At 41.7% G+C, this 26,860-nt stretch overlaps 1 protein-coding gene across 4 annotated transcripts in view; it reads left to right on the top strand.

Annotated features, from left to right (window-relative positions):
- Nucleotides 1–26,860, top strand: part of ANK3 (ankyrin 3) — a 365,593-nt gene that overhangs the window by 242,425 nt on the left and 96,308 nt on the right. The window contains exons 24-27 of one of the 4 annotated variants that reach the window (XM_043926997.1): nt 1,233–1,286; nt 8,552–8,675; nt 10,308–10,319; nt 13,794–13,896. In XM_043926997.1, the coding sequence (XP_043782932.1) occupies nt 1,233–1,286; nt 8,552–8,675; nt 10,308–10,319; nt 13,794–13,896 (293 nt within the window). Of the gene's footprint in view, nt 1–1,232; nt 1,287–6,614; nt 7,264–8,551; nt 8,676–10,307; nt 10,320–13,793; nt 13,897–26,860 lie in introns of those variants that run through there. The other 3 variants (XM_043926998.1, XM_043926999.1, XM_043927000.1) reach the window with 3 other exon arrangements.

Genomic DNA, 26,860 nt, shown 5'->3' with positions numbered 1-26,860 from the left:
CTTGTGGGTTTTAATCCAGATTCCACCACTAACTAAATATGTGAGTTTTGAATAGTAACTCTAAATCTGTTTTTTCATCTATCAACTGGAAATAATAGTACCTGCTTCATAGGGTTGAGGATTAAGTGAGACATTCAAGCACAGTATGTAGGACATGCAAAGCAGTAAATCGTTGGGACCCAGCAAGAGGAGTACAGGATTTGTATCCTTGTTTGCATCTTGGCCTTATCTCCATTAAAGTAAATTTGCTCAGTCGTGTCCAACTCTTTGCAACCCCATGGACTGTAGCTTACCAGGCTCCTCTGTGCATGGGATTTTCAAGGCAAGAGTACTGGAGTGGGTTGCCATTTCCTTCTCCAGGGGATCTTCCCGACTCAGGGATCGAACCTGGGTCTCCAACATTGCAGACAGATGCTTTACCGTCTGAGCCACCAGGAAGCCCAAACTAAATACCTCAAAGGCAGTAGTTGGCTTTACTCCTAACATAGGCCCTTGCCCAGCGTTCCACTATCTCACCACTCAGAGTGGGGTACAGGTCACCTGGGGGCTTGTTATTCATGCAGAATCTCAGGGCCTATGCTAGACCCATGAAGTCAGGATCTGCATTTTCACAAGTTTCCATGAAATTTGAGAAGCACCACACTTGATAAAATATATCCCTTGAAATTTGAGAAACACGGCACTCAGTCCTTGAATTCAGTTGCTGAAGCTGATATTTTAATTATGCTAGTAACAGCCACTAGGAAAACAGACATTGAATGCTCTGTGATCAGTACTGCCGTTACATCGCTGGCATTTATTATTAGAACCCTTTAGACCAGTGGTTCTCAAAGTGTGTTCCCCAGGCCAGTAGCATCAGATTCACTTGGGAACTTGTCAGAAATGCAAGTTTTCAGGTGATTCGAAAGCATCCCCCAGGTTAGAACCACTGCTTTAGGATACTGGGAAGCAACCAGAAGTACCATGCTAATAATGTGCATCCCCTTCTTCCTGCCTTGTGGTTTCATTTCTTCTCTTCCATCTCTTTAAAGAGGCAAGCCAGTTAAATATTATATTGTTTCCTTTCTGTGTTTGCTGGATACTTGCTGGTGCACATACATGTCTTAATGTCTACCTGGCAGACTGACATGTCAAAATACCTTTTCCATAGTATGGAATGCACAATCTATATGGCTTATCTGCAGTCCCTGTATTTTGTTTTGTTTTGTTAATTTTATTCATTTTTTGAATAGGTGATAGATGTACATGGTATAAAATTCCCGAAGTACAACAGTTTACCATGAAAAGTAAGTCTCCCTGCTTCTTTCTCCAGTAATAGAGTTCCTTTCTCCAAGGGCAATCACTAAGCTTTCATCACACACATTTATTGAGCACCTACTATATGCCAGGCATTGTTCTGGGCACTGGATATGGAACGAAACAGAGAAAAACCCCTGCCTTCACAGAGCTTATATTTCATTTACCGATTTCTTGTTGTATTTGTTCAGTAGCACCGAATTTGGCAATAGTTAAAAGCAGGACTCTGGAGTCAAACCAACTGATTTTAAGTCCAATATTCCCCATATTCTAAGTGATCTCAAGCTATTTATTCTACTACTGTGAACTGGGTTTTCTTTATCCTGAAATGGAGATAACAATTCTATAAGGTTGTTGTGAGAATTATACTTGTAAAGCACCAAACAGTGCCTAAAACAGAGTAAATGCTCAATAAATATAGGTGTTGATTATAATGATGTGATCTCATTCTACTCTTCTATAATGTAAAGTAGAAATGGCTAGAGGCTTTATTTTCTAGTAGTATCCATTTCCTCTCTTTGCTATGTGATGATCAAAAAAAATAACTTTTTTCACAACAAGCACAATAAATTTGCCCTCTCAATTCTGATCATTAACAGATTGATGATAAGACTGACTTCTATGAAGTAATCAGCCTCTTTTTAAAAATCACTAGAGCATAGAGACTGTCTTCCTCCTTATTCTTTTTAATCCAGCTTTTAAAAAAATAATCCCATGTAATTTGGAGATTTTTCTACTATTATTTCATTTGGAGGTATGTTGTACCATTATTTTCAGCTTTTTAATTTTATAAAGTACATTCCTTGGGAAGAGTCTGTATTTCACATCAGAGGGATTAAACACTTCTAAGCAAAGTTTCTGATAATACAATTTGATATAGTTACCTTAAGGAACATTTTTTGTGATTCTAGTCCCCAACCAGATAGGAAAACAACTTTAACCCCTGGAAAAGTAGCAAAAATATTCCTCAGTGATAGTCTTAAGATGGAAAAGATTAGAAGGAACAAAAAGGGGGAAAGAGAGAAGAAAAGAAATCCTAGGGCATGAAAACATTTCCATATTAAGCCAAATTAACCCTGAATTCTGAAAGGGAATGTGACCGACCACCGTCTTGATAACCATTTAATATATTCTTTTTTCCCCTTTGTCTGTGATTATATTTTGTATTATTTCCTGGCAGACTGGGTGTATGGATCTTTGAAAGGTTGACTGTAGTATAGGAAGCCTCTTCTCTTCACCTTGTCATGAGAGGACTAGGAGGAGGTGATACCTGGGGAATGGAAGTGAAATGCCTCTGGGGTAGATTTGGGGTGTTTTGTATTCTTCTTTAAACATTTTCATGCCTCTGATATTTTATTGTCAAAAATGGATTAACATAAGAACATCAGGGCTCGTAATTTTGAAAGGCATAAAGTCCCTTCTGGGATTCCCAGGTGGCTTAGTGGTAAAGAATCCCCCTGCCAATGCAGGAGACTCCAGAGACATGGGTTGGGAAGAGCCCTTGGAGGAGGAAATGGCAACCCACTCCAGTATTCTTGCCTGGGAAATCCCACGGACAGAGGAACGTGGCAGGCTACAGTTCAAGGGGTCTCAAAGAGTCAGACAGAACTGAGCACACACACAGAAAGTCCCTTCCAAACAGGTGAGGCTTCCTTGGGTGGCACTTACCCATGTGCTGTCCTCAGACTTCATCTGTACTAATCGCATTCCCACTGCAGAGCTCACTCTGACTAGGGGTGCATTAGGCAACCGGCGTGCGAGCGCTTTGCCTTACTCCTGCACCTCGTCATTTCTCATTCGCCTCTGTTCCCACTACTTATTACCTCTAAGCTCAGTGGTTTAATTTATTATCATCATTTCTCATGGTTGTGTGAGTTAACAAGGCTCAGCTGAGTTCTTAAGATCCTTCAGGAGTTTGCAGTGAGAGAGCAGCTAAGGTGAGGGTAACTTGGTGGGATGTTCCATGTGGCAGCATCATTCAAGGGTCTGTCACCTCGACTGGGGTGGCCGGGACAGCTGAGAACTGACTTGCATCTCTCTCCATAGGGCTACCTTGACTTTCTTTACACCTGTACAAGAGGTGGCCTCTTGGTACTCAAATTGCTTGCCTTGGGATTGACTCCTCCCCTTTGGAACAAGCGCTCCAAAGAGATTCAGGCAGAAACTGCAAGGTGTCTCTGAACTCAAAGTTCATAAAAATAAATGAAAAAAAAAAAAAGTTCAGAGTCATGTAAAATCACTTCCCCTGCATTTTACTGTTCAAAAAGCAAACCAGGTCAAATGTAAACAAGTGCAGTATACAAGGCATGGATACCAGAAACTTAGTTCACTGGATGGGGTAGAGAGGGCATCTTTGGACACTAGCTACCACACCCTCTTTGCCAGAAAATAGTCAGACTTACCTTCAACACAATGGTTGTGCCATTGCACCAGATGCTTCTAGGAAACATAAGCCCACACAAGTACTTGGTGGTAGCGGTTTAGTCACTAAGTCATATCCGACTCTTGCAACCCCATGAACTGTAGCCTGCCAGGCTCCTCTCTTCATGGGATTCTCCAGACAAGAAAACTGGAGTGGATTGCCATTTCCTTCTTCAGGGGATCTTCCCGACCCAGGAATCAAACCCCGGTCTCCTGCATTGCAAGTAGATTCTTTACTGACTGAGCTATGAGGGAAGCCCCACACAAGTACTTAGTAAGTGAAAGTTTATGGGGTTTGGTAATGTTTATTTTAACTAAATATATCTGATATTGTATGAGTGTTGTTTGTTCATAGAATTGCTTTTGTTGGTTTATATGCATTTGTACCTGTTGGTCAGAAGCTGCTACTGATAAAAATATTTTTGGATTATAAAATGGATTAGAGGCAGTTAACCAGACACTCAGTACAGTTCATCTCATTCCTTTCTAATCTTTGGTATAGTCATGTATTGTACTATACAATAATTATGGAATATTTTGTTTATTAAAATGAGAACTGTATTAATATTATTCATCTTCATTCAGTCAACAAGTATTTGTTGAGTACCTGTGATGAACCAGGCTCTGTGTCAGGGAGTGAAAAGCTGGGATACTTAGTGCTATGTTGGGATTTTGCCCTGACTAGTATCAGTCTTAGCATTTTAAATATTAATTATATGAGTTCATGCATTCATATGTTTGGGCACTAAAGAAAGCAGATGTTACTGAACAATAGTAACAGTTAGTGCTGACTACACCTTTCTTTGTGCGTTATTTCACTGAATCCCCTCAAGAGGTCTTAGGACAGAGGCAGCGTTGATATCCAAGGTTCAGTAGAGGTTGAAAGTATGACTCAAGAGTCAACAATATTTCTACTACACTAAACTGCATTAAAATAAAACCTTTATTTCTAAATTCTGTGCCTTTTAAGAAATATTTTCACCATTCAAATGGTAAATGCATAACTACTTAATTACTGTTACTTAATATTCATAAGACCACTTTAGTCATTGGCCAAATGTACTGACAGCTCCCATCCCCACCTCAACACTGGGCTGCTTTAGGTTTCATACTGACCATTTCTGAGGCCTAAGAAGGAGATGTAAAAAAGAATAGAAACTTACTGTTGTTGAAATTTTACTGTATCCCAATCACCAAGCTTGGCATGCCAAAAGAGTGCTGTGGCATGTAGATGGGGGGCAAAAGCAAAATCATCAACCTATTTAATAAAAGCAATCATGAATTTCAAAAATATTGATGGGGCACTTACAATATGGCAGGCCCAGGACAATGTGTGTTCTCACTCTCCCATGGGAGAGACCAAGCAGATGTTTTTCCTGCCAATACACTGATACGGGGAACCCACATGAGGGCCACTCAAGAGGGGGAGTGGAGGATGAGAAGAGTTCTAGAAAGAATCAGAGATTGGAGAAATTACTCAGGTGGAGGAGGGGTGAAGGTTCCATCAAAGGAAGACACCCTAGGTAGTGGCTCAAAGTCTAAAAATGTTCAGAATTTCTAGGGACTGAAAGAATTCTGTGTAACAGAAGGGCAGGATTAGTGTGGAGGAGTGGCCACAGAGAGTTGGTCAAGAAGTCATGAAGAAGGAAACTTTTCTTGCAGTCCTTGTTAGGAAGCTTGAATGAGTGACCACCATTGACTCAGACTTTGCTGAGCAGTTTGGGGGTGGGGGCTGTTTGTTTGTTTTGTTTTTTGGCCGTACCATGGGGCATGTGTGATCTTAGTTTCCTCACCAGGGATTGAACCCATGCCCTCTGCCTTGGAAGCACAGAATCTTAACCACTTGACTGTCAGGGAAGTCCTAGTCGGTTGGATTTTAAGTGCATCTGTGACAAACAGGTTAAAGTTCAGACATTTTCTCCATTTTAACCATGACTTCCTCTTCCATTATTTAGAGTTGGAAATGATTCTTTTTATTATGTTTATATTACTATTGGGGTGGGGGATATTTTTCAATATGTATCAGGCATTATAAATGGCTTCCCTTCTCATTATGGGTATTTACAATGTTGATTACAGCCGGGCGGATCCAATTCAAACGCCAGGTGTCATATCATCTGAATATTAGATGAGTCATTATTTATGCATTGATCCAGGAACAACGAATCTGTTCCCTACCTCATCAGTTCTATGGATTCATGCTTCTGTATATTTAGGTAACAGTGCAAGAGATAGATGCAAAATATGAAAAGGTGCTGCACACCCACTTCCTCCAAGATAATGTCAAAACCTTTTTGCCCTTTCTGGCCTGATTGTTCGGCTGTTCTGAGAGAAAGCGATTGAAATTGCCTCTCGCGAGTGCCCAGATGGCAGATGCAGAAGTCCCACTAGTTTTTCCCTCCACGGCCAACAGAAACAGGGTGGAGCAGCTGGGAAGGGAGGCCAGGAGCCCCAGAGAGAGGTAAACAGTGGAACAATGCCTTGACGGAGGCAGCTCCTCAGCTGCCCCTAGCCCCTTGCGGCCAAGACCTCCCCAGCCAACCCAAGCTCCCTCCGCCTCTCGCCTTCTCCAGGGACTCCTCAGGGAAGGAGGACCAGTCAGTAACTTCGATCGCATCAGGGAGATGAAAGAGTTTGTGCAAGAGATAAAACTGAGCCTCCACTCCATTTCCCCTGCTTGTCTCACTTCTCCTTTCCTCCCACTCTCGATAGAAACAGCAGTGATGAGTGCCTTCTCCAGCGCTGCGTGGAGAGCTCTTGTGGCTTCTCTCTGCCCCACAGTTTCCCAACCTCAACCGAGGGCAGGCCCGCCCTCCCCCACCCCCCCGCCCTCTCTTTTTTTCCCCTCCTTCCACCTGACAGGGACCATAAATAACCCAGGCTCCTGGTGTTCCCAGCTGAAAACAAAAAGTTACAAAGTTTGCCTGGAGCTCTCTGCCACTCCCTGCCGGGGCGCTTCTTCCTTTCTTCTCCTGCTTTTCCTCTCTACCTGTTGGCTGTTTCTTCAGGTTGGAGAAGAGTCGCCTCCCCATTAAGTGCAGTGGCTTGCTTGCTGGCTACCCGGTTAGGCAGCGGGCATTGGTATCAAATTACCGAAAGTCTACCCTGGAGCAGTCCTCATATTTACATACAAATAAGTCTGGGGCTCGCATTTATGTCACCAATCGGTTCTGCTAGAGGCTTGCCAGAGGAGTTGTTAATCCAATCAGAAGGAGTTTTAAAAGGATGTCTTCGGAGTGATCAAAAAGGATCTTGATCTCAATGAAATGTGGCCAGATTTGGGGGGATTTTTTTTTCATCTGAAAAACTGAAAGTCTGTTAACACTGATGAGTAGGAAAAGATGTGTAATTCTTCAGTTGCCGGCGAGGAGATGAAGATGCTGAGAGGAACTCGGAGTTGGTGGTGAAGACCGTGGATCCAACCCAGGGATTGGTTTTTTGGGGGCTGATCTGGAGGTAGATTCTAAATCACTGTCTCAGGAATTCCTGGAAACATCAGGAAAACATTTGACCAGCCCAGCCTGGTGGAAATGGCTTTAACACAGAGTAAGATCTTTCTTTAAGTTGTACTTAAGTGTGTGCTGTTTTTGTTTCCTCCATAGTGAATGTGCAAATAGCCCAGCTGTAAAGTAACTTAAAATAATCTCTTGGTTCTGGGTAGCTGTAGAAAGCTGATCTATTTAGTTTTTACACTTGCAAAAATGGTAGTTGATAATGTATTTTTAAACTTGATTGGTAGTTTAAAAGCTGAGCTCTTGTGGTTTTCTGAGTTTAAATGAATGGAAATTATAAACGATGTTGAATGAAGGATTGGAAAATAGAGCCAGAGTGGTGAAATCGCTTACCTTTGAGAAAACAGAAAACATACACGCCTTTGAAATCCTGTTCAGCCAGCTAGGCTTGTACCCAGTAGAATGAGAGTCGAGTCATAAAAAGGAGAAAGAGTTTGCCTGCTTGTGAAAGGAACTTTTCCACAGCCCATGCTACATTTTGTAAAGGATGGGAAACGTCCCTGAGGGCAAAAGGCATCTGGAAAACCTGCCCAGTCACTCCTGGAATGTGTTTTTTTTTTCTGCGTGAGATCATGTTATGCCTGTGTAGCTAGTAAAAGTATTCTATGCACTTACTCTCTGTATAGATGGTTCAAGAACAATTGATCTCTTTCCAGCTGTTGAAGCCCCGATTTGATCTCTGTTGAGGGTAGAGCCACTTTCTGAGCAGGGTTCAAGCACTGCGGCAGCTGTATTGAGCTGTTCATTTGATAGATTTCGAAACAGTTCAATGTGGATGTGTTTCAAGGTTCCCCAGTTGAGCAGTTCTAATTCAGATTAAATCGCTTGCCAGTTATTTACATAACCCCAAACTGAAATCCTGGTTGTGAGAAAACCATTTAAAATAAAGTTGGTTCTCTTCCCATATAAAATTTCCAGAACAGGGATCTTGAAGAGGTGCCTCTTATTTTGCAATCCAGGTCCATTCAAACAAGCTGCCCTCATCATGGTCAGGCCAGAAACTCTCAATCTGACACAAGAGATGAACCTTTCTTGTTGGCTAGGGCTTGAGGTGGGACAAGGAGATATGGAAATGTTTTTAAATTGGTACCTATTGCCAGGAGCTCTTTCTGCTGCTTAAATTCACTCTTGAAATGATGAACTAACCTCTTCCTATACTTTTTCCTTCTTAAGGGCAGTTACAAATATTATCCAGGGGATGGGGGGAAATAAACATGAGAAAATGGATGATTAGCTGATGGCCAGTAGAGCAGTTTTCTCCCCAAACAGACACATTTTCAGAAAGGAAGCTTCTGATTCGGGCTTGCTTTGTCCATCCACAGGTGAAGATGCGATGACAGGCGACACGGACAAGTATCTTGGGCCACAAGACCTCAAGGAACTGGGTGATGACTCTCTGCCTGCAGAGGGCTACGTGGGCTTCAGTCTGGGGGCCCGTTCTGCCAGGTACTTCACTGTGGCCCTTTACTCACAGTTAGTTTAAAACAACCATGATGTCATAAATTGAAACCATTTTCATTTTTCACATTATCCCCAAAAGTGCCCTTGGGGTAAGGATGTGAATTCGGTGAAATGTACACATGCTCTGCTATTTTCTTTTGTGGTTTTCAGTCTTTAATTTTATGTGAGTGAACGTGTTAATTGTTTGTTCTGTTTTTCCCTACCTGGCAGTTATGCTTCAAGCATAATATAGCAAAAGAGTTCACGGACAGGATAGGGAGAACCAATCTGGGTCACATGTTTTAAAAATAAGTTTTGTTCTATAATGAAAGAAAAATCCCATTTTCCCATAAGTAAGAAATATTTGTGTTGATTGTTCACTATACTCTTTTCATGACTGAAAGAACAATTTATGACTGTGACTTTAAAAGAGTGCATTCTTGGGAAAAAGTACATATCGCTTATTGGAATTGTCTAGCAACTGTTTAAGCATCTCTTCGAAAGCTCTGCCATTTGTTTGTTTACAAGGGACATGTTAAAGGTGAAACGGTGACTTAATCAAAAGCCAGAGGCAGGAATGGTGGCAAATTCAATGCTGAAAACTGAAGCATAAAGCTTTTGTATGTGGAAAACCTTGGCTCCAGCCTGACCTGGTTAAAAGGAACAGGACCTTGTCCAGAATTTGGAGACTTCTTTTCCCTGGTTGAATTAACAGCATGTTTGCTGACAGTCAAGTTATTTTTAAGCTAATAATTAAACCTTCTGAGTTAGAGCCCTGGGGACATTTTCCTATCGTTTAAAAATCTGTTGTAAAAAGTTTCATTGTCTGATGGTAAAATGGCATTTCCCACAAAGTAAACCTGGGAGTTTATTCTTAGTGTCGTTGATATGGACAGTTTAGACTCAGAATTGATTTTTCTTTGAGTCAGTCTTTTTTTTTTTTTCTTAATAGAATTTGAACCTCATGTAACTTAATCAACTTTTGACTTTATACATATATTTATAGAAGGCCTTAAAATCTTATTGCAGCAGGTGTCATTAATGACAACAGGAAAATGAGTTTCTAGAAACATGTCTTATTTCAGGTAATCACAGATAACAAGTTACAACTGAAAATATGTAGAATCTTAAAGAACCTTAAGGAAAACTTCTGTTTAGAGACCTAATAGCTTTAGTAATCCAATAACTAGCTGATTCGCTTCCTCAGATAATAAATAAAAGCTACATTTCATGACTCACTCATTTGTGTGTAGGGAATTGTAGCAGCTGACCTCCAGTGAGAGCTGAAACCAGAATATTGTCTCTTATAAACTTTCCACAAGACAGTCCTGAGGCTTTCATACTTCTAGTTTGGATTGCACCATTCCTCTTTGTTGCTATTATATGTAACTCATTTTTTGACACTGGCAACTGATGTTATGCTCAGAGGCAAATTTTAAAAATCTCTAAAGCTGATGTGTTTTTTAAAGTACTGTTAGAGTATTACCAAGTATAACATTCTGAGTGTAACATTTAAAAAGGAATACATTAAATGTGTAACTCATCCAACCATAACATTTTTTTTTCTTTTTTCCTGTCTGATTTTTTTTTTTTTTGCTTTCTACTTCTCCTGTTTTTTCTAAAAATACTTAAAAATAGTCCCAAGATCAGGTAAGGAGATACGGTGCTTTGACAGTGTTTCTCCGCCTTTCCCAGCTCATTTTCTCGTCTTTGTTTTTCCGGCATTGTGCTGTGCTGTGCTGCCATGTGCTTTTTCTTTTTTTATTTCTCCGCTCAGCTTTAGAAAATCAGTTTTGTTTTTGAGAAAATAAGCAAATAGCTAAATGTGTAATAAATAATGTTACTTATGCAAAGTTGACTGAATACATGAGGAATTTATTTCCCTTAACATAAAAGTTGTGTAGTGCATGCAGTAACTGGAGAGATTGCTCTGGGTTTATAGGCAGTGTCTTGACTGGAAGGACTGTTTGTTTGCTGAGTGCGGTTTTCTTTGAGTTGTGCTAGGTACATTAGGATAACTTTAGGATTCTGAGGCGTGTGTTTTTCTAACACTTCCTCTGCTTAACACTTAGGGTATACTGATGGCTACAACTAATATCATTGACCTCAGTGAAAAACACTGTAATGCTTTCCAGACCCCCATGCAAATAATCTCTCATTTAAATAGCTGAAAGCACTTTGATGTATTAAAGATTCACACTGAAGCTTGATACCTTTAATGGGCTCTCCTTCTGCCTAATGTAAGTTGGTCAGGAGTAGGAATTATGTCAAATGAAGACATCTTTAGATGTTTCCACTGACAGCTCCCAATTCTAGGCTCCGTTCTTCCATTCACACTCCTACAGTAATTGAAAGAAAGAAGTTTCTTTTTTTTTTTAATCACTACATCTTAGATATGTTTAAGGACTAAACTTAATATGTCATCATTAAAAAAACTTTTAAGTATTTGTTCACATGTACAATAAAACCATCTCATGTATCACCAGTATTAATATCTGCCATGGGAACCATAATTTAGAGAAATTAATATCTGTATTAAATAGTGCAGATTGAGTACATGTCCCTCACTCTGTTGGAAAAGAAAGTTCTGTTGGATAGTGTTGAGTTAGAAAGTAGAAAGAAAATTCCTGCTTTTAGGAAGCTTATAGTGCATCTGAGAGAGGGCATGGGGCTAGAAACAGGAATAACAGCAACAAAAGTTTGCAATAAGAACAGGAAAAAAAAAAAGAGTGATGGGTCATGATTGGGCACTGCAGGCCCGACTATGTAAGAGGTCAGAGGCATATGGCTTACTAAGTAAGCTCTATGCAAGGATAACGCTCACTTTCTTTTTTTCCTTTTATATCCAATTTCTAATATTGTGTCCTGCCCATAATAGTCACTTAGTAAGTATCTGCTCAAAACACTTAACAATCACTCTGTAGAATGATGGCTATTTTAGAGAAAGTAAGGCTCTCATCCTAGAAGCAGGTACCGAGCCATTTGTGTAGACACTTGGAATAAAGCCTATCATTCAGGGGCCTCTGTATCTTGATATAAAAATACCCTCTTTGGGATAGTCTTTAGTACATTCAAAATATATCCATATATGCCTTCAATATTCTGTGCTTGCACAATATTCTGTGCTTTCACAAAACGATTTCTTTTCAAGACAGGCAGTAGGGGAAAAGAAATCATTTTGTGCAAGCACAGAATCATTTCTTAGGTATGTCTCCTTTGCTCTTTTTTCTGACAAGCACAGACAAAGCAGGGCTGAGGCCAAAGTCTGACCAATGCTGCCGGTAAAGATTCAAGTAGCCATGTTTGGATTCAGACAGTTTATTACTCCCTGCTTCTGCTGCTAAGTCACTTCAGTCGTGTCCGACTCTGTGCAACCCCATAGACAGCAGCCCACCAGGCTCCCCTGTCCCTGGGATTCTCCAGGCAAGAACACTGGAGTGGGTTGCCATTTCCTTCTCCAATGCATGAAAGTGAAAAGTGAAAGTGAAGTTGCTCAGTGGTGTCCCACTCTTCGCAACCCCATGGACTGCAGCCTACCAGGCTCCTCCGTCCATGGGATTTTCCAGGCAAGAGTACTGGAGTGGGGTGCCATTGCCTTCTCCATAGGCGGGGCCAACTTGCCGTGGTCCTTGTCCTCCACACCAGGAAAGATGACCCTGAAACCAAAGGGGCTGTATGTCTACCACATTAGCTGTGAGCTTCCCCATCGCTGAGGAGCCCGTTCCGGAAGGCGGCTCAGCAGTCTCGTATTCTGCAACTGTCTTCCAAGGACGATGAGACAGGAAGCCTCAGACCACTTTCAAAACAGGAGTCAATGAGAAGCCACCTCATGACCACCTACCTGGTAGGGAGGCAAGGGGCCTTGAAGCAGCTTCTCACAAGACTCCATGCTCTGTGTTCCTGAAGGATCACCAGGGTTCTTTCTGCCAGTGCCTATATGAGCTGCCACCCCAGTCTGTCTGAATATTATGTAGATATATGTAGATACATGGATATATGTAGAGTTACTAGGATCCCTTACGCTATTGGTTTCTTTTTTTTTAATCAAAATATAACTGACAAATAAACTTTATATTAATTTCAGGTACATAACATAGTGGTTCCACATATGTATATATTGCAAAACAAGCACCATAATAGGTCTTGTTAACACTCATCAACACACGTAGTTGCACTTTTTTTTTTTTAGGATGACAGATTTTAAGATCTCACTTAGCAACCCTCAAATATGCAAAACACTATTATAAACTATAGTCAGCATGCTGTACATTAAATCCTCAGGTCTGACTCATTTTATAACTGAAAGTTTATACCTTTTGACCACCTTCACCCATTTTGCCCATCCCCCATGCCTTCTTGGTATGATTTTAGAGGTTCAAGGTGGTGAGTGGCACTTTAGGACATCAGGGGTCCTGCACTCTGGGGAGTTCAGAGGCTGCATAGAATATTGAGAAAGACTAGGAAGGAGAAGAGCAGAAGAAGCAAAGCTAAAAAGAGTACAGAAAGGAAAGGCAAGATAACTGTATATGGAATTTTAATTTTTCACAGCCAGAAAGATGGCAAAAAAGATCATGTCAGGATAACACTTCTTGTTTCTTCATGTTTTCCATGAGAGGTAGTTGCCAACCAGAGCTCTCAGTAGGTTAAACCTGCATCTAGTTCCCAAATCCTTATTAACAGATGCATTTATAGCAACATAATTCCATTAAATAGTGCGAGACAGACAAATATGGACCAGAAAGAGAGGAGACTCTCAAAAAAGGTTTTAACAAAGAAAAAAAAATCTCTCCAGCTATCAAATTGCCTAGAGTCATCCGGTTCTTCTCAATTGTCATATTGGTTCAACTGTCACAGAGAAACATCCAAAGTCTTCCTATATTTCATCTTCTCACAGATTGAATACCAGACAGCCTAATTTTAAACAAAACCTGATCATGAGGTTATCTAAGCTTAAGAAATTTCCTCAAGTATAAGGAAGTTTATTTTTGACCATGTCTTTTCAAGAACGATTTTGGTTGATATTTTGAGCCATCTTGCCTGTTCTGAAAGTTGCATGCATTAATGTTCTTTTACCCATCTCATCATCATCTCCCCCTCTTGAATGGTTAACTGTAACTACAACAGCCTCCGCTCCTTCAGCTCGGATAGGTCTTACACCTTGAACCGAAGCTCCTACGCCCGGGACAGCATGATGATTGAGGAGCTGCTGGTGCCGTCCAAAGAGCAGGTACGTGTTCTTCCTCAAAACTTCTTTCGTTGTGAAGCTTTCATTTGTTATGATTGAGTCACATTCTTTGTCGCATGACGGGAACTCTATTTCTGCGAGTTTGATTTTGCCTTTGTAAGTCTTCCTATACTGCCAGTTAAAGAAAAAGTCAGGGATTTTCCTGGCGGTCCAGTGGTTGAGACTCCACACTTCCACTGCAGGGGGCACAGGTTCAGTCCCTGGTCGGGGAACCAGGATCACACGTGCCACAGTGCGTGGCTAAAAAAAAGAAAAAAGAAATCAGTCTTACCGTAAATCGAAATATCCCTGTCTTCTGCAGATCAGTCTCTCAGATCCCACAGAGAGGAATTTAAAGAAGTCCTAGGAAAGGCACGGGTACCTTTCTCATTTCTTAGTCAAGTCTTTCAGTTTTTTGAAAAAGAGAGTTAATAATAATTGGTAGCTAAAGTTGCTGACATTATCCACACGAATGCTTGATTCTGCTCGACAGTGTATGGGTGTTGGAATTTGCTGAAATTGTTTTTAGTGAGCCATAGATTAGATTGGTCATGTTTTTGGCCCATTAGCTCCAAAGGTGCCTGGGATGGGCTTTCTCAAGATATGCTAGTATTTTGCTTTCTGCTAGAATCTTTGTTTGGCTAATTTGGTATTTATGCAATGTCTTCTTTCCAATAACTGTGGCTCAATAGATACTGGTTTATTATAGGAAGTCCTAGTAACAGAATCTTGCTGCCTATGGACTTAGGATAGATCATTAGTCTAGATACACATAATAATACCTGGTTTTAAACGTGCAGTCAGGAGCTGGTGATGGATGAAACTGTTTGGACCATAAAACTAAGTTTGTAGGTGGCCTATAATAGTTAAACAATATACATGGTGAAATTATGCTGAACTTACTGATTCACTACATAATAAAGGTAAATTGGGGCAGATGAATAAGTGATAGACATTTATTATCACCAAGTTAGGTAGCCACATCTTGGGGGGTTCCACCTGTCTGGAGATGCTGACTTCCAGAAACACAGATGTACATGGTACTTCACAAGGAGCACAGTACGTATTTTTTAAAGCTTTTTTTTTTTTTTAAGTTATTTATTTCTTTATTTATTTTTGGCTGTGCTGGGTCATCGTTGATGTGTGGGCTTTTCTCTGGCTTCAGTGAGTGGGGGCTAATCTCTAGATGCCATGCACAGGCTTCTCATTGCGGTAACTTCTCTTGAGGACCATGGGCTCCAGGTTGTGTGGTCTTCAGTAGCTGTGGTTCTTAGCTGCTCACAGCATGCTCTGGGATCTTCCTGGCTCAAGGATCAAACTCGTGTCTCCCACATTGGCAGGCAGAATCTTTACCACTGAGCCACCAGGGAAGCACCCACAGTACATATTTTAACACTTTTATACTCTCTAGAGCATTCTTAGCAAGCAGGCCTTACAAAGATGACTACAATGGCTATTCAGTGTTTGGTCAAACAAAACACCATTTGTAGAATGATTATAGGTGCATGCCATAATTTAAGTGGGTGTTAGCACCAGAGAAGGCACTTGTCTCAAATAATGAAGCTAAGCTCTTAGGTATAAAGTGTAGCCTAGGTTGTGGTTTTCTGAAGAACTTTATGCTTGGTTGGCTGTGGTCATTCTCCTAGTTGGGTGATTCTGATCTCTTTATGTTCCCAACTGAAATGAAATATATTAGTGTATATTGATAACACTTCTGAGTATAGAAATAGCTGAAATTCTCTACGCTCTAAGAGAACCCCACAGAACTTGCAAAGTTTCAAGTGAAAGGAGAGTCCTTGAACACTTGGCTGTTATATAACACATGTGCCTAGTTTTATAATGGAATAACAGATCCTCCACTGAATCTAATTATGGTTTATATTTCTGAATATATAATTGTTTAGGGGCAAGGGCCTGAAATGGAGGCCACCACCACCATTATCACCATGAGTTCACCACCATCACCTCCACCACCATGACCCCATTACTGCCACCATCACCTCCACCACCCCATGACCCCATCCCCACCACCATCACCTCCACCACCCCATGACCCCATCCCCACCACCATCACCTCCACCACCATGACCCCATTACTGCCACCATCACCTCCACCACCCCATGACCCCATCCCCACCACCATCACCTCCACCACCCCATGACCCTATCCCCACCACCATCACCTCCACCACCCCATGACCCCATCCCCACCACCATCACCTCCACCACCCCATGACCCCATCCCCACCACCATCACCTCCACCACCCCATGACCCCATCCCCACCACCATCACCTCCACCACCCCATGACCCCATCCCCGCCACCATCACCTCCACCACCCCATGACCCCATTACTGCCACCATCACCTCCACCACCATGACCCCATTACTGCCACCATCACCTCCACCACCCCATGACCCCATTACTGCCACCATCACCTCCACCACCCCATGACCCCATTACTGCCACCATCACCTCCACCACCCCATGACCCCATCCCCACCACCATCACCTCCACCACCATGACCCCATTACTGCCACCATCACCTCCACCACCCCATGACCCCATCCCCGCCACCATCACCTCCACCACCCCATGACCCCATCCCCACCACCATCACCCCCACCACCATGACCCCATTACTGCCACCATCACCTCCACCACCCCATGACCCCATCCCCACCACCATCACCTCCACCACCATGACCCCATCCCCACCACCATCACCTCCACCACCATGACCCCATCCCCACCACCATCACCTCCACCACCCCATGACCCCATCCCCACCACCATCACCTCCACCACCATGACCACCCCTTTTACCACCGTAGTTATCAGTCTCTCAGTTTCTGCCTGTCTGCCTTAAGGAAAATGCAGATGTTTGCAATGCTACAAGCCTACAAACAGGCTTCTGAGCATTCTCACACCACTCCCTGCTAACTACTACCAAGATCTACTTAATCAGGTAGAAGGGTGGGGCAGCGTTTACTCAGAATGAAGGATTTGTGAAAAAGAAATGAAGGCTAGAGAGAACGTTTGAGGTGAAGCTGGTGTTCTTTTGTATAGTTTGTTGCTGCTCCAGTTTCAACAACACCTCTGGACATCGCAAACCCTGCTATAGACCAGTCAGAAGAAAGGCAAGCTTAGGATACCTTAAAATTTTTTACTAATAATTATTAAGTTCCTAACTGCGGAAGCAGATAGTTGCTTTCTTTAATGGTGACAGGGAATCTGTGGTCTGACAGGCATTTCTCATGGAACTAGCACGTTTAATGAACACATCACTTGACTCCAGGATAAATTTACTGGAGACTTGGAAAAAAGAAACAAATGGCATAAAGACATTTTAGGGACAGTTGGTGGCATTTGAAAACATACTGGCTATACTGTTAGGAAATTAGTGTTCATTTTCCTAGCAGTGATAATAGTATTGAAGCTATATAGGGGAATATCTCTCTTCCAGGGGTATGCATGTTGAAATTTTAAATAATGAAGTAATGTTTAAGTCAGCTATTTTCAAATGGTTCAGCCAAAAATGTATTTGCATGGAGAGAGAGAAGAAAATCAAATATGACAAAATGCTCAACTGTTGAATCTACGTTGAGTGTCTATAAGTATTCCTTATACAGCTTTTTCAACTCTTTTATTTGTATAAAATAAAATAAGAATTTGGAGGAAAGGGGAGGACAAATTCTGAAAGAGGTATAGCAACTTACTTAGTCCCTAATGTCTCATTTATTACAGAAGAGAAAGAAAAGACTAATTCCTCAAAAGACTGGCTTTATTTCAGAGGGAAGAGTCTAGTTACACTGGGCACAATTCATGAGAAGCATTTACTTAAGAAGTGCATTTAAACACTTTGTTAGAATTAAGTGACAAAAAAATATTAGTTTATGTCTATCATGTCTCAAAATCTGCATGTGTAAAATTTTATAATGGAGTTTCTCCATGGTGTTGATTTTGTCTGAAGGCATGTAAGGAATCTTAAATATTTATAATTCCTAAAGCAGTGATATATGACTTAGTGTAAGATTTAAAACTGCCCTATCATTGCCCAGTTAAAGTTGCTTTGACAAGTAAAGGTGAAAAATGAATAAAAATTAACTCACCGTGAACTTCTTGTTTTTTCTTTTTTTTTTGCAACGGTAGAGCTCACCCATACAAGGCACAGTTGCCTCTTTATTATCCGGCTGCTGATTAATCAGTTTGCACATTAACCACAGTTAAAGTGGAGATGAGACCCAGGATGGTTAGCACAGGCCTGCCACCCCAGGTTCCTGAAAACCTGTGCAGATATGAGGGCAGGTGTGGAGGCCAGAGCTGAGGAGCAGAGTTGGGAGAAGGAAGCCATCCCCATGCCCTGCTGGGTCTTAGTCATGATTAGTCCATGAACCACGTAATCCCCCTATGGATATCAAGAGTGGACTCTTCTGTACTGTGATACTGGGTTATCCAGGAACTCTACATTCCTTTACCTTCCCTTCACTTTGCAATCAAGAGTCACATGTAGTGGTGGCCTAAATGGGAGGGAAATCCCAAAAAGAAGGGATCGTGTAAACATATAGCTGATTCACTTGGCTGTCAGCAGAAACTAACACAACACTGTAAAGCAACTATACTCTAATAAAAATTAATTTACAGAAAAAATTAAAAGAAGTTGAGAAAGATGAAGAAATTGAGGTACAAGCAGCTGAAGTAACTCACCCCAGGGGACACAGCTAATGAATGGCAGAGTCACTAGCCATACGGCCCTATGTTGCCTTCTTTTTGCCTTCTTTATTTAAAGGAAGTTTTATTGAAGTCTAGTTGATTTACAGTGTTGCTTTCATTCCCTCTGTACGGCAGAGTGACTCGGATATACATAATATTTAATACCACTCCACTCAGTCTGCACTGCTCCACCTGGGAAGGGAGTCAGCTAATCCCACTGCACTCTGCCCTCCAGGATCTCACACTGTCAGTATTCTTAACATGGGTGTGGTGCCGTCCTCTGCATTCACTTTTTTTTTGGCATGAAAGATTATATTTAGACACATGTTCTTTATTATGCTTGTTTCTAATTCTAGTAATAAGTTCTTATTGAATGTGCTTTAAAAGGAACTGACAACATTTCCAGTTTATATTCAGCAACAAGTTATGAAAATTATGGAGAAAATGACTATACTAAAAATTAGGGCATAGAAGGCATCATTAAAGGAACGGAAATAGTTGACCTTTACATAGATATGAAGCAGAAGGTAATAGTGGTCTAAAAATATTGTGCAGGTTACCCAGTTAATTACACTTCCTTTGAATGACCCTAAAAGTTGTTGGGATGTGTACTGTAGGCAGAAACATTTAAATCAGTGTGATTTCTGGTAGTTATTAAAAGATGGAATAAGAGCAGAAATTAGAATTCCCAGCCCACTCTCTTTAGACGGCGGTGACGGCGTCTGATTCTCCTACGCCTATACCTTTACTCATGCCTGCTGTGTTCTGTCACTTCAGTCATGTTCGCCTTTTTATGACCCTGTCGACTGCTAGGCCCCTCTGTCCATGGAATTCTCCAGGCAAGAATACTGCAGTGGGTTGCCATGCCCTCCTGCAGGATATCTTCCTGATCCAGGGATCAAACCGACGTCTCTTATGTCGCCTGCATTGGCAGACGGGTTCTTTACCACTAGCGCCACCTGGTGTCATTTAGAAGGGGTTGAATTCCTCCCTCTCCTCTCCTACAAGGGTGGGCCTCAGTTCTGGCTATTCAGAGAATTCCTTGTCCTGGATTATAAAGACTACATCAGGGTGAAATATAAAATCTCAGCCGGCCTAAAGAGAGTTTGTGCAGCATTTGGGGTTGCTAAGCTGAACGGTGACATAAACCCAAAGGGGGCTAGAGATGGAGCATGAAGATGAACGATTCCTACCATCTTTTGGGCAGTAGCTAGATCCAGTCATGCCTGATGTTGCACCACCCAGACTTTCCCATTATATAAACCAGTACATTAATCTCAACCTGCCCCCAACCCCTGGAGCATTTTAAGCCAGTTTAATTTGGGCTTCTGTCCTCACTAATATGCTGGCTATTCAGTTCAGTTCAGTCATTCAGTCGTGTCTGACTCTTTGTGATCCCATGGACTGCAGCATGCCAGGCTTCCCTGTCCATCACCAACTCCCAGAGCTTGCTCAAATTCATGTCCATCGAGTCGGTAATTCCATCCAACTGTCTCACCCTCTGTCATCCCCTTCTCCTCCTGCCTTCAATCTTTCCCAGCATCAGGGGCTTTTCAAATGAGTCAGTTCTTCGCATCAGGTGGCCAAAGTATTGGAGTTTCAGCTTCAGCATCAGTCCTTCCAGTGAATATTCAGGACTGATTTCCTTTAGGATGGACTGGTTGGATCTCCTTGCAGTCCAAGGGACTCTCAGGGGTCTTCTCCAACACCGCAGTACAAAAGTATCAATTCTTTGGCGCTCAGCTTTCTTTATAGTCCGATTCTCACATCAGTACATGACTACGGGAAAAACCATAGCTTTGACTAGATGGACCTTTGTCAGCAATGTCTCTGCTTTTTAATATGCTGTCTAGGTTGGTCATAGCTTTTCTTCCAAGGAGCAAGCATCTTTTAATTTCATGACTACAGTCACCACCTGCAGTGATTTTGGAGCCCAGGAAAATAAAGTCTCTCCCTGTTCCCATTGTTTCCCCATCTATTTGCCATGAAGTGATGAGACTGGATGCCATGATCTTAGCTTTTTGAATGTTGAGTTTTACGCCAACTTTTCCACTCTCCTCTTTCACTTTCATCAAGAGGCTCTTAAGTTTTTCCTTGCTTTCTGCCATAAGGGTGGTGTCATCTGCACATCTGAGGTTATTGATAGTTCTCCCGTCAGTCTTGATTCCAGCTTGTGCTTCATCCAGCCTGGCATTTCACATGCATAGAAGTTAAATTAGCAGCGTGACAATATACATCCGTGTCATACTCCTTTCCCAATTTGGAATCAGTCTGTTTTTCCATGTCCAGTTCTAACTGTGGCTTCTTGACCTGCATACAGATTTCTTAGGAGGCAGGTCAGGTGGTCTGGTATTTCCATCTCATGAAGAATTTTCCAGTTTGTTGTGACCTACATAGTGAAAGGCTTTGGTGTAATCAATGAAGCAAAAGTAAATGTTTTTCTGGAATGCTGAATGCTGGCTATTGGTAATGGTCAAATCCGGCCTGAACAACCACCTATCAAGGGCAGCGTAGAAAGTCTTCTAGCCACCTCAAAGTGCAGTTCAACCTTGAGATTATGTTAGTTTATGCTTTCTTTCCAGGAATAAATCTAATTTTAACTAAATAAAAATAAAATGAGGGAACTCGTTGTCAGTCCAGTGGTTAGGATTTTGTGCTTCCAGTTCTGGGAGCCCAGGTTTGATCCCTAGTTAGGGAACTAATATTCTACAAGCTGCTCAGCAAGGTCAAAAAATAGAGAAAGGAGTTCTTTGCCAGATGATCTCTAACAAAACCTTTCATTTCCTTTTGGTTCTGTAGACACAGATGCCGTGCATCTGTTGTTGTTGTTGTTTAGTCACTAAGTCGTGTCCAACTCTTTGCAACCCCATGGACTGCAGTGTACCAGGCTTCCCTGTCCTTCACTATCTCCCAGAGTCTGCTCAAACTCATGTTCATTGAGTTGGTGATGCCATCCAACCATCTCATCCTTTGTTGCCCCCTTCTGCTCCTGCCTGCCCTCAATCCTTCCCAGCATCAGGATCTTTTCCAAAAGACCTTTTCCAAAGAGTCGTTTCTTTGTATCAGGTGGTATTAGAGTTCCAGCTTCATCAGCATCAGTCTTTCCAGTGAGTATTCAGAGTTAATTTCCTTTAGAATTGACTGGTTTGATCTCCTTGCTGTCCAAGGGACTCTCAAAAGTCTTCTCCAGCATCACAATTCAAAAGCATCAATTCTTCAGCACTCAGCCTTCTTTATGGCCCACCTCTCACATCACTATAGGACTACTGGAAAAACCATAGCTTTGACTATAAGGACCTTTGTCAGCACAATGATATCTGTGCTTTTTAATACGCTGTCTAGATTTGTCATAGCCTTTCTGCCAAAGTATCTTTTAATTTCATGGCTGCAGTCACAGTCTGCAGTGATTTTGAAGCCCTCCCCAAAATAAAATCTGTCACTGTTTCCACATTTTCCCCATCTAATTGCCATGAAGTAATGGGACCAAATGCCATGATCTTAGTTTTTTGAATGCTGAGTTTTAAGCCAGCTTTTTCACTCTCCTCTTTCCAATTCATCAAGAGGCTCTTTAGTTCCTCTTGGCTTTCTGCCATTAGAGTAGTATCATCTGCATATCTGAGGTTGTAGACATGCATCTACAAAAAGAGAAAAATGGGGCAGCAACAGGGCCCTGTCCGTCTCCAATTAGGTTGCTCTCAACTTGCAGACTTCCTTCTTCAGAACTGGTTTGCCCACAGTCTTTGTGTCTAAGGGGGCTAGTAGCAGAGCTTCCAGTGGTGACCAGTTTAGAAGGTGTAACTATACCAATATGCGAACAGTTATACTGGCTGTTGGGTCCCTGTGAAGATCGTTCTGGAGTCAGTGCTGGAGGCCTCCCAGTAGCCTCCCCATACCTGGAGGCAGTTGTCACACTGTCCACCCCCTAACTCTTCTCATTTATCTCCCCACCTAGGATTCCAGATCCTTTGAGCTGGACTTGGTCTTCTGTGAGGCTGACGATGGTTTCATGTATCCTTAGCCATATACTGTGTTGTGCACAACTTGATGTATTAGCAAGGAATATGTGAATTGGAGAGTTGTTTGGGAGAAATTCACATTTATTTATTTAAGACCTACGCCCTTTCCATGATCTCAGTAATAGAAAGGGAGAAAAATGCCCAACCCAAAAGGCTGGTTATGCTAATGTTCCCCACTGTCCCTGCCAACCCCATTCTACCCCTGCCTGCCCACTCCCTCCTCCATCAGCAGATTAACTTGACTGTTCCTTTCCTTTAAGCTAATTTCTAAAGGGCTCTCACAAATGTACCTGGTGGCAGAAGGCCACCAGCCTGGGATTAAAAATTTGCTAGAGATAGTCCTTAAAAGATAAGCACCTTCAACTAGTGGCGTTTAATGTACTGCTTTTTCCTCTTCAAAGTGCTTTGCCAGCATTACTCAGGTGGCCCACTCAACACCTCTCACAGATTGGCCAGCAAGATTACAGGCTTTTTTCTTTTAAGGCAGAGTTTGGTGTTGTAACTTAAGATAGTACAGTTCATTTAGACGTCTTGAGCCGGATGTTGATGTATTAACATTCTCAGCTTCTATGCTGACCTTGACTCACCTTCTGTTGTTAAAGTGGTTGCTAAATTTGCTTAAAATCAATCTGATTTGGAAATCCTTAGAATGCAACTTCACTATGGTTTGTATTCTAGTCTCAAATAAGTCTTATGGGTAATAAGATTTCTAGAAAAGAAATACTTTAGAAAAAGACCCGGTTTAGTAAGCTCTTAATTTTTATTTTTCTGCTTCAATCAGTTTTTCTTTTATGGAATCCATTTATAAGGTGTACATGATGTTTTGAAATATATCTGCATTGTGAAATGGTGTCCATGGTCAAGCTAATTAACACATCCATCACCTCCCATAACTACCGTTTTTTGCTGTGTGGTGAGAACACTGGAGATCTACTCTCTTAGCAAATTTCAAGTGTTTGATACATTTTTATTCATTGCAGTCATTGTGCTGTGCTTCAGGTTTCCAGAATTTATTCATCTTATAACTGAAAATTTATTCCCTTTGATCAATATCTCCTCTTTTCCTCCACCGCCCCTGACCCCAGTCTACGGTAACCACCACTCTAGCCTCTGTTACTATGAATTAGACTTGTTTTAAGATGGAATCCATTTCTTTCTCTTTTAAAAAATACATATATCCCTTCTTTTTTGGATTTCCTTCTCATTTAAATCACCACAGAGCATTAGGTAGAGTTCCCTGTGCTGTACACTAGGTTCTCATTAGTTACCCTTTTATGCACAGTAGCGTATATATGTCAATCCCAATCTCCCAGTTCTTCCCCTTTCCCCCTTGGTATCCATTCATTTGTTTTCTACATCTGTGTCTCTATTTCTGCTTTGCAAGTAAGATCATCTGTACCGTTTTCTAGATTCCAAACACATGCATTACTATACAATATTTGTTTTCCCTTTCTGATTTACTTCAGTCTGTGTGACAGTCTCTAGGTCCATGCACATCTCTGTGAATGGCACAGTTTCGTTCCTTTTTATGGCTAAGCAATATCCCACTTTGCCACAATCTTCTCTATCCATTTCTTTAAAAAATATTTCCGGGTAGTTGTGGTTGATGTCGAAACAGACCTACTGTGTATTTCAACAGTTTTCCATTTCATTCAGTATATGCCATAGGTCACAATAATTATAATAATCAGGGCAGCACCTACCATTCCTTTTATTAAATGCGTCACCTAATTCCATGTATTCAGCCACCTTATGGACTAGGTATTATCATTGCTGCATCACAGACAAAGAGCCTGGGGCTGAAAGGAGTGTTTTACTTGCCCATTGTCACATTAGGTGATGGTTGGTGGTCCAGCTGAGAATAAAACAGATCTGCTGACTACCTGAGTCCCTTCTGCTGCCGCCCTTAGGCCACAGTGCCACTGTTATAAGCAACGTATGGCAGCCTGAGTGAAGCATGTTCACCTGGAAGAGTTGATGTTTAGACCAGAATTTGTCATGACCAAAATGCCACTTAATGTTTGTTAATCCAGCAGGCTACTCCCTATAGTCTAATAAAAACATATGCCAGCCTAAAAAGCTACACAAGGGGCTGCAATGTTAACATAAATTTAAGAAATAGATTCAAATATAAAAGATCGGGGAGTATCAGGATTATTATTATCTGTGTTTTTGTTTACCTCGCAATTTAGAATTTTCACATCATTTTCACACCACTTAGGTCATTGCATTCTCACAGTGAGTTGGGACAGTTAACATTATCCACCACTACTCTGATGCAGAAATGGAGGTTCAATGAGGGTTTCTGACTTGCCATTCATGGGCCATGAAGTGAGGCAGCCCACCTCAAAGCCAATCATATATTCTGGGTCTAGGGAATCTGACGCCTATGTGGGTTGCCCTGCCCTGGCCCTGTTTGACATGTGGCTGTAGGCTGAAGTTATCCTTGGGTAACTGCTAAAGCCACTAAGAGCTGGGTATTGACTTTTGACAAGCTTGTGTTTTCCCGGGTGCCCAGGCTGCTTACTTCATCCAGCTGTTTCTCAACTAGATCATGTTTACAGGTTTTCTGATTAGATGCACTGGGTTTTGCCTGTGACCTGTTGCTGTGAGCTTTACCTGGTGCCGTTCACATTAGCAGTATTCAGACCACCAGTTCATCTACAGGACGGCCTTCTGCCAGGGGCAGCCAAGCTGACAGACCTTACCTGGTGTCATCTGACGCTGGGGGTGACGGTCTGACAGTCTGCAGCCTGGAGAATTAGCCGATATTGGAGTTAATTGGATTTCTCTTTCTTTTCCTTGCAAATACTTTCTTTTCTCCTGACTCTTTTCTTCCATGCCTGCACATTTATTTCCAGTCCTGGGCATTTGGGTGCATCCTCATTGGTGAGGCCAGTGTGTACTTGTTCTCCTCTTTGCTCTGATAAATATGGCTGGTGAGAAACTATTTTGGGAAAGTATGAAGCTCTTGGAGACAGTGATATCATCATTAGTCAGGCTTTAGACTCTATTGAATAATGTGCATTTTGATTTTAATAGTATCCTTGACATCACTTCCAAAATGAAAAATGATGTGCTTAATCATAATCATTTTAGACTTGGGGAGTAAAAGGTCTAAAGTCAGTGTGAACTTTTCCTTAACATAGTGTTCTAAGTACTGAGTAAATACTTTGTATTATCAATTTCTTGAAGTCCCTCTCTGAACCTCAGTTTCCTCAACTGTAAAATGGTGTAATATTACCTCCTGAGGCTACTCGGTCCTAAGGATTCAAACAACACATGAATGTAAAGGCCTAGAACAGTCCTTAACACTGAGTTGATAGAGTTGCTGTTAACATAGAAATTTAAATAAGACTAAGGCATTTAGAAGATACATTCTTCCAACTGAATGGGCTCTGTTGATTTAATTTAGGCATCCTGTGTCTGTCATTGTAAAGGGCCACTCCTAGCACTGGAAATTGTTTTTGCCATGTTTTCTCCACACATTATCAGATTTTAACAAATGGGCTCATATAAATAAAAGTCCTTTGAAAAGCAGAAGTGACTTTCAAAAAAGAAAGGAAAAATAGAAGCAACTATACATATGTACTTTGAAAGTCTTTGCAAAGTAGAAACGACTGTACCATACCAACACTGGCCTTGGTGCCTGATCTCAGGTGTACATTTTCACTTAATCTTCATATCAACCAGTCATCAATTTGAAAATAAGGGAACTTAGACCGAGAAAAGTTAAGAAACATTCTAAGGATCTTAAAACCAGCAAGTAGTGTTGGGGCATCTCCAAGGGGGCTTCCAGTAATTAAAGAAAAAGAAAAGGCAAAGGCAAAATATCTCCTTCATTCCTGGTGGAGGCCAGCTTGAGGGTTGGCTGAGTATCTGACCCAAGTGGGCCTTGGTAACTGAACCCCTGGGCAGAGCCCTACCCAGTGGCCAGCATCAGTGACCCGGGACAGGTAGCCCCCTCATGAAGTTCTGCGTAGGGGAACAAAGCAGGTGGCTATCCTCTGTGACCAAGCTCAGGCCCACAGGAGTGAAAACTGCATCTGAGCAGAGCCTCCCAGCTGCCTTTCCCAAATCTTCCATGAAGATAAATAAACCACATTTCCAGGGCTACAGTGAATATAAAGGGACAAGGTGAGGCCTTCAGTGACACAATCGATCTGCCTTTCCAAAATAGAAAGCTTATGAGTAGGAAAAGTGCTCTCTATTCACAAATGACAAAGATGATTTTC

Source organism: Cervus elaphus, chromosome 15 (assembly GCF_910594005.1).
Source record: "Cervus elaphus chromosome 15, mCerEla1.1, whole genome shotgun sequence".
In the NCBI taxonomy this organism is placed as follows: Eukaryota; Metazoa; Chordata; class Mammalia; order Artiodactyla; family Cervidae; genus Cervus; species Cervus elaphus.
The sequence above is the reverse complement of the archived record's forward strand: the minus strand, read 5'-3'. Positions and strand labels throughout refer to the sequence as shown.